This window comes from Megalops cyprinoides, chromosome 13 (assembly GCF_013368585.1).
Source record: "Megalops cyprinoides isolate fMegCyp1 chromosome 13, fMegCyp1.pri, whole genome shotgun sequence".
In the NCBI taxonomy this organism is placed as follows: Eukaryota; Metazoa; Chordata; class Actinopteri; order Elopiformes; family Megalopidae; genus Megalops; species Megalops cyprinoides.
In genome coordinates this window covers 29,770,695-29,785,127 of record NC_050595.1, presented here as the reverse complement: position 1 = coordinate 29,785,127, position 14,433 = coordinate 29,770,695, and the positions used below count along the sequence as shown (strand labels likewise).

Genomic DNA, 14,433 nt, shown 5'->3' with positions numbered 1-14,433 from the left:
AAAGGAGCAACGCTACCCACCCATGCTGGTATACATGCTTAATCTACAGGATGATTGGATTGTCCCGTAATTTTGTGCTGTTTTTTTTTTTAATGAGAGACTGACAAGCAGCCCAAGTGGCCTCTCCACACAGCGGAGCAGAACTGCTCTCTCCTGCAAAGCTAACTCTGCTAGCAGAATGTGTGAAGTATGCAAAGCCTCTTAAACCTCAGCAACTGTATGGCATGGAAATGGGAGTTATCTGCTGAGGGTCCTCATTAACAGAAGTTATTTTGTCTGCATTCAGCAAAATTTATGTTGGAAGTATTCGATTTTCCAAAGCTATTCAAATGGTGAGCAATAGTACTTCTGTTAAGTCCTGTATCTGTGAGTACTGCAATGTTTTTTTTTAATGTCATAAGAAGGTATTTCGACTTACAACTACGAGAACTTTCAATGAAAAAGTGGCATATTGTGGACTTACCTACACCTACAACTACTCTCAGTACTTAAGAGAACATGTCAGTTTTCATACAGGCATGCATGAAATATTTCTTCAGTTCCCACCTTTCATTTCCTGGAAATAAAAATGTATTTTCACATGATCCAAATTGCTCACAGACACACAGAGGGCAGAGCAAGATTTTAATCTTTATTGACACAAATTTAGTAGCTTCTTCAGTAGCCTACAATAAATATTTGTACTTTTGGGAGGGGACTGAATCTTTTTTTAACCACTGGGTTACAGACAGACAGGCAGGGCAATCAGGACAAACAGCTTGGCTAAAACACATAAACCTTTACCCCTTAATGATAACAATCAATATCAGATCTAAAAACCCATATCTGTCCTTACTTCAACCTAAAATGTACATCTGTTGGGGACATACAATCAGGTTAGACATTGGTTATTTGACCAAGATTAAATATTTTTAATCTTGTTTGACCACTGAAATTTATTAATCGATTATGCACTTTTGTGTATTTTAAAATTCTAAAGAATATCACACTTGACCATGTGACTAACATGCAAAGGTAGTCCCCTTTCTGTTTTTATGATGATCTGTGTTTACATCTTAAAATGCCACCATTGTTTTACGACACAAAATCAAAACTTAGACTGGGAGGTGGCAAGGGCCATAAAAAGCAATAGTTTAATAAAAATATAAAGGGAATACAATTTTTTTTCTTTATTTGGGTCTCTTATTGAATCATTATTTTAGTCTGTCATTTCTTATTGAATCATTATTTTAGTCTGTCATTCATTAAGTAAATTCATGAGGAGCTGAGGTTTTTTTTAATCCTTTCAGTATTTTCTTATCGGCTGTCACCACAGAAGTACTTGTCTGAACACCATGATCTGTTCTCAGCATCCTGTCTTTCCAACTGTCTCAAAATAATATTTATACAGCACTTCATGCGTAAGTGTATTTAAATATACAAATATTTATACCTTCCTAATATCTCGTGAACATTTGACTTTATCCCATGTTTAGCTAACCTTTCTATGAAAAATCTGACTTGTCATGTGTCTTTAAAAATGTAACTCCCACTTATATCATTGTGTCTATGGGGAAAGTAACAGTAGTTCCTGATGATCCAGGTACGAGCTTCCAGGAACGTCTAGTGAAAGCGGAGACCACCTGTATATAACCCACAGTGAATCAGCTGTGATGCCTGGCAAAGCTGTGCTCCTCACCACACAAACATACTCTGCCATGCCACCTCTGAAAAGACACACCACATCATGATGATTCTGAAAATGACAACACTTCGCACATTTTGAACACAAGACTACAGAGTATGCATATACTGGGCTTGGCAGCTCTCCAGGATAAATGAACTGCATTATCCATGAGTAACCAAAATGGACCATTTCAGTACAGCAAAAGAAAATAAAACACTACTCACTGGTTATAATACAGCTGGTTGATGAACTTGTTTTCCTGCCTTAGTACTGCTGAAGGGACTGTGAGTAGGGTCACAGGTCCTTGCGGTCAGCAGATTTATACTGTCACAGGTTTCCCGCCAAATACCAAGGGCTTGCAGCCGTGTTTGCCTTTGACTGGCCTTGGCTCCTGACTATCAGTCAACATGGTAAGACAGAGGGGTGTAAGGATAACCTTATCACACAATATTTCCAGTAGAAACCTAAGGCTCGAGACACCATCCAATTAAACATTTAACTTTCACCACGTCTTTGGCGATACTGACAGAAAGATTATTATATAATGTATTCCTACAGAAACATAGTGGCTACAGCTCCAGTCAGGCATTTTGTTGAGTGTTTTCTGTATAATGAATCAAATGAATTTCATGTTGGTTGACTCATAATATTTCATTTCAAAAACAGTCCTCTCTGTCAAAAATTGTTGAACCGCACAGCTTGAAAACTGCTCAAACATTATCATTTTCAATGAAACTGAACTCATGGCCTCCAGATCGCTGTACAAAAATTCCATCAAATAAGTTGTGCAGAACGTTTCAAAATTCATGTCTTTGCAATATGAATATTTCATGTATCAAACATACTGCACCACAAAAAGGGGAGATTAAAGAAACCTCTATAACCTTGTTTTTTGCTTTTTGTGACCAGATTTCAGGGAATTGTACAGGAGCTTTCATCTATGAAATGTGATAGCCTGTTAGCATATAAATTTCACAGCAAAACATTAGGGATTCGCAATTAGAATCAACAAGTGAAAAGGTGGGGAAGAAATTCAGGCAAAGATGGAATCCCTTTCCAGATGTAGTTAATGCTTAAGTTTGAACATAAACAACCAAAGCATGTTTAAAACTAATAATTAAACTGGGAATTTGGTTAAACGTTTCTTAAAGAATACATTAAATCAGATACTTCTATGAAAATGCAGAGATATATAGAAAACAAAACTTAAAAGAAAAGATGCACCATGGCTTTGAGGACCATCCTACTTTTTTTTCCTGAACATAATGTTTTTTCTAAAAGAAAGAAAAATACTGTTTCAATCACTGAAGTCTATAAAAGTCTGGGCTGGCAGACATAAAGGAGAGATTGAGGTCACCCAGATCACAGTCATGCAAGTCCTCCCCTTTTTTCCATCTTGAAGCAAAAACCTGAAAGAAAACAGACCAACGGCAACAGGGTGGTTTAGCCAGAACCTTTTTGGCTTGTTTCTCCAAATCTCAAAGTCTCCTTGGTTCAATATGCTCCATAGCGATCCTGCACAGTAAAACAAACAAAACATTCAATTAATATAGCAAATTCAAATACTGCATGTTCAAGACAATTTATAAGCTCAAAAACATGTGTTGTTCAACACCTTCACCAACAGAGATATTTTCGTCAGTATCAATTTTGCCACGTAACACAATGCCATACTCAGTTATGACCTCTTCTTTTACACAACCACAGACCCACTGACAGACTCCTGCAAATAGAACTGTGAATTTCAGAGCCCCCATAGTCTCTGGATGATCTCGTTAGTGCTGATGCAATGCTGCATCATTCCAAATAAAAGTGCCACAGAAAACGCCTTTGGCCTCTTTTCCAAACAGCTAATGGCTTAACCACAGCGAGAGGACTACCACGAGATAGCAGCGTGTCCTAATAACCTGCACCCACTCATTAATACTCATGATATGGTCATAAACAACGGCGTCAATGCACTAAATACATTATCATACTCTCTTGAAATTGAAAAAAATAAATCGATCGTTTCTTTTCAACACCAGATCCCTTACAAACCCAGCACCCGGGAAATGGGTACAGTTTGAGACAGCTTTAACACCAGTCCAAAGGTTGAAACAGACAGAACATATTTGTGTTAACGTCAAATTTCGTGGTTCCTTTTTGTCAGGGTCATATCTGATTTGGTTTGTAGAGACCAAAGCAGCTGAAAGCACTCGTTTTTAACATCACAGCAATGTCACAAGACCACTGTACTGTAACTGGAGGCAGCCGGGTACCTGAATCGTGTTCATCACCCCATTAGCCAGCACTGCCATCTTCCCCGCCACAGTTTTCACCCCTTGCTTGAATTGGGCAATGTCTGGGCCAGAAGGGAGCACGCTGTCAAAGCTGGATGACCCTGGAGATGCATAAAATTGTATGAAAACCACCGCAGACTAAGTTACGACACACAGTACACCCTACACATACAGAAGGGGCTGTGTGAAGAGTGCTGCGCTGACCTGTGGAGCGGTCGCTGCCATCCCCGAATAGGTCCGCCGAGCTGATGGATGTGCTGCCTGCCAAGCTCTCCAGACGGGTCTTCGCCTCATACTAAAACAAAAGCTCAGTGTCACTGATAAGGTAAGCACACACCTTTCACCAGCTTATCTGAATACCCATTTTCCAAGAACAGTAAAGTTACAGAATCCTGTTTAAGAGAACATTTTGTAGTCTCATATCTTTTACTCTATGATATCTTGAGCATGCCATTGTTTTTACCTCAACTAACACTATCTGCACTGAAGGTCTCAGCTTTAGGCTTAAGAATCATCTTAAGATAGTAGAAAATGATCTTGTATACCTCTGCATTGCTATCTCTCCCAAAGAACATGTCGGAGGAAATGGCTTTGGCATTGGCAAACTTCTGCCGCGCCTCGCTCGACTCCGCCACTGGCACGGAGGCATCCGGCTTCCGTCGGCTCGGCAACCTGTGGGTACAGCGTGGCGGCATTGGCTCAGATTCTCACTCACATGGACTGCGCACATCTTTGCTTCAGGCAAAAGGTCACAGATCCGCCTAACTACAGCCCCGCACACGAACCCCCGGGAGCTTTAGACTCTATGGACTGACCGTTCCCCGATGGGCTGGATGCTGGAGATGGTGACCTCGCTCTCCTTGGGCTCCTCTTTCTCCAAGGCCCAGGAGGAGAAGGACCCGCTGTCCGCGTCCCACCGCGAGCCAAACCCATCGCTCGATGTGAAGGGGTTGTCCTTGTACCTGCCGGAGCACAATCGCTGCTTCTCACATCCACTGACTAAACCTTCCAACACTTTAAAACCGCTCGTTTGACCAGTTTCAATGAAGGCTAATTAGGTCTTTCTTCATATCTCAAGGATGTAATATGTATTTGTAGACTTTCTCTCTACCTTCTAACTTTGAAGTTGCCATATTTTCCACTGCTCTAAAAGTCACCCCAGATAAAATTATTAATTTAATAAATCATTGCTCATTTCCAAACATTTCTAGTCTTAATGAATCTCCCCAAGGTTTTGAGTGCATTCCTATAAACACACCACGACTGCCTTGAAAACGGTAGGCCTTTATGACCAATGTCATTCCAAGCAATGACCGCTGAGTGATGAATGGGAATCTTACTTTGGTGGCCCTGACGTGAACCCAGGTTCGTCAAACATGTCCAGCTTGGAGCGGGACGAGGACTTGGCTCCAGTGGGGGTTTCCTGCTCAATCACCTGCATCTCGGACATCACGGAGTGGGAAATCGCACTGCAAACGAACAGGGGAGGAGTCAAGCTTACACTCTCCTCCAAATGGGACGCAAGTACAAGCGCATTACACAAGCGATACAATTTGGAGTGAATGGCTGTTGCATTACCTCCTGTTTCCGAAGCCCATCCCAAGCCGCTCGGCCTGCTCTCTCTTCTTGCCCTCTAGGTTCTGTAGCTTCTTCTCCTCCATTTTTCTGTCTATTTGCAGCCCCTTGTAGGCCAAGCGCATGGACGCCACACTGCACATAGAGAGAGCAATGAAGCACCATTACTCTGGGAAACACCAATGTCCATTTCCCAACAATATACACGCTAAAGCCACAGACCCCTCAGTCTATTTTGCAGACCACAGTAACTGCGTTTGATTCTGCAGAACATGGGTGTTGACTGGACCCTAAGAGCACAGTACTCAGGTCCCTCCCATCTGGAAGGTGCAGCGTCACTCACATGGACTCCTCGGCCTGCTTCTTGGCCTCAGCAGCATGCTCCTCCCTCAGCTTCTCAGCCACCTGTGCCTGCTTCTCCATTTCTGTGAAACTCTGACTGCTCACCTTCTGGGCCCCCAGGCCTTTCTTTGCACCAAGCTGAGAGGAGAAGGGCCCACACACAGACACAGACAGACACAAGTTATCAAAAGTGTAGACCAAAAAGAGTGAAACTGAAATAAACACTGATAGGCTGAGAAACCTGAGGTTAAAAAACTATGACACGTCCAATTCTCCGGTTTGCGGAAACTCACCATTTCGGACACCTAGTGGCCACACTGCAAAAAGCTGCAGTATCTCCGCACCAAATAGACCCTTCACCCAGCTGCACTGACTGGCAGGCACAGCTGAACATTACAGCATGAACATTGCTTAACAAATCAAGAAACTTCAACTAATAACCTACCCCCTTTTTTGCAGTCGTGGGCTTTTTCTTCCCAATGATAGAGGGCTTCACATCTACAAAGAAAGACAGCATATATGAATGCTGATCATTTCAAAATATCGGATTATTACAAATAAATCTGTATAATTATCTGATAGCTTTAACAGTGTAGTCACCGTTTTATCAGTTTACATAACACTTATTGCGTCTCTCTGAACTTTGAGCCCTGCATCCAGCTGACGTGTCACTGAAGTCATAAGAGTAACCACGCTTCAGCTAGAGTTACACCTTTATAAAAAGAAACAACAGAGCTGTGTGGCATTTCATGCAACAGCAAAGCAGGATGCCAGTGCACACTGAGAGGGGGGGCCTTCTCTTCAGCTACACAGATCGCAACACACTCAGAGTCAAATTATACGGTTGTATGTGACTGGTCCAGTACAGAACAAATACACCGGTACCTTGCAAAACTAATGTAACAAAGCATTACACCATTTTTTTTTTTTGCCATTTTTCTCTTATTTTGTTACTGTTGTTACTTTTGCTTGTATTAATTCAGGCATAGGTAATACTAAGGAGGTACAAATAGTAAAATGGCAAACAGAAGAGTGCAGAATACAACTTTATTTCAACTTTTCATAATTATCTGTCTTGTGTGCCCTACAGCATTTCACCGTAAGGATCATATAAATATAACTTGCTGAAATCATTGCACAACCAGTAAGATATGCTGTGATATTACGTTGTATAGAAACATTTAAAAGTAGATTACCATTTACCAATGGTAAATACTCAACTCAGATCTACCTAGCAAACGAAATTTTCATAATGACTGCGAGTGATTTTGTAACATTTTCTTCCCAGCACAAAAAACGGGCAGCCGTTTGCCATATTTACTGCCTGCAGTTAGAACTGTTTCAGGCTTTAAAGTCTGTACACGACAGGACGAACCTGTAGTGGTTTTAGGCATGGTTTACCATGGAGGGTTTCCCAGCTTATACAAATGATCTCATCTCACGCGGCTGTAGCGTTGTGACTCTACCACCATGGCTACAGCGATAATGAGAAAATGCTGAGTGTTAGCTGGAGAGTGACTGGGATGGTGGTGTTGATGATGGTGTTAGTACAGAGCGGCGGAGAGGGGGGTTAAGCCAGCACGCCATACTCCTGCAAAGAGTCCACCAAGCAGAACCGTGCCCAGTGTGCAGCCAGCCATTAGGCTATGAGCAGCTTCACTCTGTCAATCACCTTTAGGAGGCTGTGGATCATCGGATGACAAGCGCATTGAGTCTTCTATGTGACAAAATAAACACAGCTGTTAACGTGTACTTGCTTAACAGAGAACATGGCAATAAAAGTCTAAAGGAACACAATTTTAACTGCAAAGGAAAACATCTATGACTTAATGCTTGCCCAATTCCGTGATGGCCAAACACCTCTGGCAGGGCAGTTTATTCCATTTCCTTACAAGGGCTTAGATTCATATTCAATATATGCATAACAGCACCATTTTGTGAGTTCACAGGAGGAGCCAGCTATCACTAAAAGACTAGTGCATTTGGAGGAGGGCAGGACTGGGTGTCTGAGCCGAATCAGAGGCAAAGTTCATTAAGTGGTTGATGACACCAATGCCTCATACCCCGGTTCACTGGACATGGGCTTACAATTCCAGAGAGTATGAGCGATTGGCTGATTTGAGTGCTGCTGCGGGAATATGGTCAGGGCTGGGGTGTGATGCAGAAACATTTCACCAGGCAGCGCCTGTCACCTGGCCTGTGGCTGGGACTCACCGATAGTGGCTTTGGGAGACGTGCTCAGGCCTTCAATGCTGGGTCCTTCTTCAGGTTCTAGGAACAGATTAAATCAGTTTTAAAAGCCCTGTAACATTTAAATCCTTGCTGTAATAGCATATGCAGTTCATCACTCAGAAACCCTGATGGACAAATAATTTAAAATCCGTAACATAAATCTTATGTTGTTAAGGTAATGGATTAACATTTCAGACAACTTGACAATTTCTGTACAATGACAATGTACCTTTACCACAATTTGCATCCATTACCATCAGCGGATATGAATATTCAAGATATTTTAGGAACAACTCCCCGTGGAAATGTTTAAAATGATATGCACATCGCCTTGAAAGGACCAGTTATGAGGCTCAGCTCCACAGCACTTCCTCCGGAGAGCTGAGAGCAGGGGGGGGGGAAGACTCACGGGCGCTGGCCTTCTCGGGCGCCTTCGGCGACTCCTCCGCCACCTGAGGGGTGACAGCTCCATTCTGCTCCTGCAGGGCGGGGGCGGCCATGTCCCAGCTGTTCACCGGCTGCAGCACGCAGGAGAGAATTAACACTGACGCGCCGAAGCCATAAACACAGGGCCACTGTCTGTTACATAACTACGCTGAAGGTTTCTTTCCACAAGTTCAACATGCCTCTGGGAGGGCTCGCTCTGTACTTCCTGAGCCTACCACGTGACACTGACCAGGAGCGTTTCACTGCTTTTGGAAATAACAGTGCTCAAAGGCTATTGGACTAAACCTCTGGCCCTTGAGGCAAAACCCCTCTATATTCACAAGCGTGAAAGTAAAGCTTACAGATATCACATCAAAAGAATTTAAAATTAATACCAGCAACTTAAAATAGCAAGGTCTTACAAAATGGTGCCAAAGTTCTACACAAAAATGGTCGAGCTGTGATATAATGGCAATAACTGACTGGCAGATTTGAAATTTGACATACTGTAAATGTGTTCTGAATAATTTAATTCAGTCAGCTCCTCCCAGTACGTGGTACATGGCACCTCATCTACCCACACTACTACTGAGAAAGGTCTTTAATGTTCTTTTTCATTCCCCATCTATTGCGACCAATCTGCATTTCATCATGTGAATTTGTTTAAATGCAAGATAAAACCAACAGTACTCTAACACCGTTACAGTGTCATTCAGTTCTCCATGTCCCCAAAAGAGTATGCGGCCTCACAAAAAAGTAGGCTGAAAAGGGCAACTGGTACCGCAAGGGTAGCAAATGAAAATCTAATTGAGAAACACAGAGGAAAAACCTGGTAACAGAATTTTGATGAAATGAGATCACGCTCTTCCAATCTAATATAAGCATAAGGGGTTCATAGCACACATACCTGAGTGTGCTCTGCGAAGAAGTCTGAGTCCTTCTTCTCAGGGGTTGCTGTGTGGGTGTTTCCTGAAGCTTCAATCCACAGCTGAACATGAACACAAGGGCTTTTCAGGACAATCTCCACATTAAAGTCCAGGTTGGTACTTAAACAAATGGCTACATATACATACACAAATACATTCTATATTCTGTGTGCAACTCATTCAAATTTGGAGCAAAAGTATTCAACGTGCACATGACTGTTGCCGTCTAATGAAAAATTTATCTTCCCATGCAACATTACATAGAGTTAAGATAAGACAAACGTCTACATGGTTTTCTAGAGGTTTATGACTCCGCAGGCCAAAGTACGCCTGAAATTTTTTGGCTTCAAATGACTTCATATGATACAAAGACGTCATCTGCACCATTGCAAAAAACTGATTTTTACGAAAAATACTCATGTCAAGGCACTTCCATACAAACAGCAAATGTCCAGAGCAATCAGCTCCAGTTCTTTACATTTTGCAGCCAGGATGACCCCCATTTGACTCACATCTGTGCCATATTTGGACAGGGCTGTGTTCGCTAGCTGCCGAATCTTCTCACGGTACATCTGTGCTGCTCGGCTGTTGTACTTGGCATTGGTGTCATTGGTGGTGCAGCCATGCTGACGGAAGAAGGCAGTCTTCAAAAGGAAATAAACAGGAGTTTAGGACCCAGGGGAGAGGTGCCTTCACGCTGCAACAATGTAATGACTGTGCAAGTTTGCACTGAGGCAAATCACTGTCAATCAAGGGGTAAGAGGCAGCCAGGCAAAACCTCTAATTCAGAATAGGGAAGCTACTGACCCATTGGTCATTTAATGAAGGTATAGTGTACTCACCGCATTAGCATTGCCTCCAACTTGCATACATCTCAGCTGAAACCAGTTCCAATTTGAATCAAGCTCTGTGGATCTGTGGGAAAAAGGTGTTATTTTTATACAGCAGCCAACACACTCCCATTAGGAAGACAACAGAAAATCTACTAATGATTGTGCACCACAAATGCAGTAGAACAGCAATACATCTCAAGGCTCTAAAACAGCAGTTACTGAGACATATTAGAAGCACAGCAAAGAGACTAACAGGTACCTGATAAAACTAAGGTGCACTCCAAGAGAACGGTGGATCCCAGAGCAGTCAATACACAGGAACACTCCATAAGGTATGCTGGCCCAGCTGGGGTTCTTAGCAGCACAGTCAAAGCAGGCCTGAAACAAACAACACACATAGTGTTCGAGACTCAACACAGCACACGCACTAAGGACAAAAGAGGACTGGCATGTTGCAGAGTCTCACAAAAACCGTATCACATTATAAACGGTCTTGTCTTTCACGGGGTTAATGCTCCCTGTGCATCTGTGTGTCACGGTCTAAAGGGCCAGCAATATCTACTTTTGATGGCCACAACTGGACTCACAACACACCTCTGTTCACCTGTAACTTCCTTGGTCAGATGTCACTCTCTGTCCTTTCCTGTGCATGCAGTAACATCCTGAAATAGAGCTGAGAACACTGTGGGAAGGTCGTGTGTAAAGAGGTGGTGCAAGTCCGTCATGAATCGAGCTGTGACTCACTGATTCACTCACACGTCACTTTTTTTTAAAGATTTTTCTCCTCTGTGCAACCCTGTCTGGTTTTATCACAAGTTGTACATTAGGCTCCTCTCACCTCAGCAACCTGTGCACGTGTGCAGGAGTGCTTAAGTGAGACAAATATGATCCTTCGATACACTTGCACAGAGCAAGCGGCTATTTTTCACACTGCCACTCACACAGCATGTACTGATTTAGTTAGACTGGCAGCCACTGGTTCAACCCTACTGCTGAACTGTCAACACAGCAATATGGCAATTGGGGGGGCTCCCGAGTGGCTCAGACGGCAAAAGCACTCGTTCTGAGTGTAGACTGAACGCTCCGGCCCAGGTTCGAACCTGACCATGTCACTAGCCTACAGTGACCTACAGTGACTACGAGCTCTCAGGCAGAACACATTGGCTTCGTTCCGCTGGGGATAGGGGTGGGTACGTCGGCAGCGGCTTCGTACTGCTGGGGATAAGGGTGGATACGTTGGCAGGGGCTTCGGTCCCATTAGCAACAGTGACCCCTGCTGGTCGATTGGGCGCCTGTGGTCCACGTGCCAAAGCTGCATACGAAATGTCTTCCCCCGACTCAATTCTGTGCTAGCTTAGCTTGTGGACCGCAGTGCGAAAAAAAGCAGCAGCTGACATCACGTGTCTCAGAGGAGGGCACGTGCTTGTCCACGCTCTCCTGGATTGACAGTGGGGGTTGTGCAATGGGACCGGACATCGATGACGACTAATTGGGCATTCCAGAATTCGGGGAACTGACCATTCCAAATTGGGGAGAAAAAGAAAGAAAAAGTGGCATTTTGGGCCCAAAGAAAAGTAATATTCAAGGAAAAACATCTAGGCACCCCGTAAACTATAACAAAAACAATTAGATATTCCTTTTATTTAAATATTTTTAGGAAAACATGATAAAAAACACCTCTTTTACAACCAACAATGAGCAGATGATCCAGTGCACTAGTCTTATGTGTGCACTGGATGTACATATTATCAATCACAGATATAGATAAGTCCATGTGCTAGTCTCATATTTCTCCATGGAACAATATGAATCCTGTTTTTCTTTTCTAAGGCAGCACGCATGCTTAGTTGCAAGCACAATGCAGCTCAGAGTGAGCAATACTGATACTGTTTAATGGAACTGTGGGCCGTTTTCCACTGTGGATCTCCCGGTCATTGTTTTCAGATGACACTCATCGCTTTCCTGAATAAGCCCCGGTACCACCCTTCCACTGCAGAGTTAGGATCTTTCAACATCTGCACTGAAAAACCTTTCCAAAGCAAACTCTTACACTGCCCCTCATAAGTCATGAAAACGTACAGAAACGAAGGAGCAGGGTTATGATTCGGATGGGCAGTCAGTGACCAGCTGTTTCAATGGGAAGCGCCCTCTGACATAATAACATGTTTTAGTGTACAATTAAGTGCAACGCCCACTTGTGTCAGTGTCTAATGGGTCACTTTCCTACCTTTTGAGGTTGGAACCAATTCATCATCCAACAAATATGAATATGACTAAGGCCCTTTTGGTCATCTGAATTAGACTGCTTGAAAGCCCACCGTAAGTTACAGTCCTAAAGCAAAAGAATGGGGGAAATGCTACTCGCTATATTTCAAAATGATTTATAATACAAATGTGACATTTTGTTCCTGTGGTGAAATACTAACAGCAGAAACACAAATGCCACTGAAATCTAAAAAGATGTATACCTGGGTCCAGATTCACACACCTAGGCAGAAAACTACCCTCTAAACACAACCTTTATAGCATTATTGTGTTTGCTGAGGGAATAACTGATCATTTTTGGTCGTTCACCGTAATCATCTGATTAGTCAATGTTAACTATAGCAAAATATTGTTGAACCATACCTGCAAGCTAGCAAAAGCTTGTAGGCTGCGAGGACAATATTGTACTCTTTAAAGCGCTTTTCCTTTTTCAGCCCATCTGGCTTTTCAGATTGAATATATTCTAAGTAACATTATAGCTCAGCCGATGTTCCACGAAGCCAAACTTTATGAATTAACAATGGAGCACATAAAGTAGCAAACACGAGACATTTAACCAGACGGACGAAAGCGTGAATTGTTTTAAGTCTACTTTCTTCGCTTTTGAATTGATCATATGAATTTCCGAAAAGTTGGCCATCCGTTTTAATGAACATATGAACTGACGCAGTGTGTGACCATGTTTACAACCAATATGCTTAAAACTAACCTCGCCGTTACATAATGTCACTGGGAAAGTGACATTATGTAATGTCACTAAGTTTTTAACGTAATAATGTTGACGAAAGACATTTAACACTACAGGACAGGTTCACATTCATGTAAAACAAAGAATACAACACAACAAAAATCCTGGATTAGTATAGTTACAACCTACTAACTGTTTTCGCTAGCTAATAACCAAAATTCGACCACACATTTACAGGAAAATATTTACTACGGAAAAAACTAAAAGTTAGCAAATGTCAGCTAACAACAGGACTGCCCAGGTTAAAAGCGATCTAGCAAACACCGAAACCATAGAGAACTCGCTACCTATCTTCACAGCTGTGGATATATTCATACTAAGTCACAACTCGCTAATTAGCCATAACACGATCACACTGATTTAGCGAAAGAGCAGATAGCTAAGCTATCCGACTATGCGTGAAACGGCGTCATCTCAGCTGAACTCATCTCGCCCCATGTAGCTAACAAACTAGCGTGCTAGTGGGAAGCAGATAGCTAACGTTACCAATCCTGAATGATGCACATAATAACGTGTTAGCTACGTAGCAATATTTGGGACAGTTATCGAAACAATAAAGCAGCCATGAATCGACGACTATCGCTAAGCTAACGTAACTATCTCCTGGTAGCTAAGTCAACGTCAGCCAACAGCGAGAGCCAGCTAACGTTAGCTAGTCAGCTAGCTACCAGGGCCCGAAATAGCTAACGTTAGCTAACTACCGGCTTACCGAGCAAAAAACCGACGGAAACCACAATAAAACGTCATTTAATTTCAAAACAAGAACCAAAATACTCGCACTAAGCCGCTAATTCCACTTTTGAAGGATCATTCGTGTTACCTTGTTTGTTGGAATAGACCTTAGTCTTTTAAAGATAGTCAAAATTTCGGTCTTGTTCGGCTCCGACGCCATCTTGCCACCTTCCTATTCGGCTAACGTTGTAAACTACGGATGGCTCTATTGGTCAAAAAATGCACCTAGGGTACTTCCTTTCCGCAAGATAGGAGCCACGTAACGCAAACGAATTCCGCTGCGCCGACCGGGGCTTTAATACGTGTAGACCTATCTCAAAACAGACAGTGCGAGTTGTGGTCACACCTGAAATTTTGAAAAGGATCAAGACGCCTAATTATAATTTTCTCGATCAAGTTTTTTTGG

The 14,433-nt window shown here is 42.7% G+C and overlaps 1 protein-coding gene across 2 annotated transcripts; it reads right to left on the bottom strand.

The window, feature by feature from the left end:
* Positions 1 to 616: 616 nt before the first annotated feature.
* Positions 617 to 14,207, bottom strand: LOC118787949 (ADP-ribosylation factor GTPase-activating protein 2-like). 2 transcript variants are annotated; one of them, XM_036543731.1, is made up of 17 exons: positions 14,116 to 14,207; positions 10,542 to 10,660; positions 10,292 to 10,364; positions 9,962 to 10,093; positions 9,431 to 9,511; positions 8,507 to 8,615; positions 8,080 to 8,136; positions 7,538 to 7,582; positions 6,311 to 6,363; positions 5,867 to 6,003; positions 5,527 to 5,658; positions 5,289 to 5,417; positions 4,764 to 4,910; positions 4,494 to 4,620; positions 4,153 to 4,243; positions 3,928 to 4,049; positions 617 to 3,181 (listed from the first exon to the last, which is right to left on the bottom strand). In XM_036543731.1, the coding sequence occupies exons 1-17, from the start codon at positions 14,185 to 14,187 to the stop codon at positions 3,161 to 3,163; spliced, it is 1,647 nt and encodes a 548-aa protein (XP_036399624.1). In that variant the 5' UTR covers positions 14,188 to 14,207; the 3' UTR covers positions 617 to 3,160. The 2 variants fall into 2 exon arrangements, with proteins under 2 accessions (XP_036399624.1, XP_036399625.1); XM_036543732.1 differs by lacking the exon at positions 7,538 to 7,582.
* Between the last annotated feature and the right edge of the window lie 226 nt (positions 14,208 to 14,433).

Bases quoted from the DNA above. Each gene is read 5' to 3' on its own strand.
- LOC118787949 (XM_036543731.1), bottom strand. From the start codon at position 14,187: ATGGCGTCGGAGCCGAACAAGACCGAAATTTTGACTATCTTTAAAAGA. The intron at 8,616-9,430 runs GTATGTGTGCTA...TGCGTGCTGCAG, and splicing joins TCTTCGCAGAGCACACTCAG to CCGGTGAACAGCTGGGACAT. The intron at 4,244-4,493 runs GTATACAAGATC...CTTTTGTTTTAG, and splicing joins GGAGAGATAGCAATGCAGAG to TATGAGGCGAAGACCCGTCT.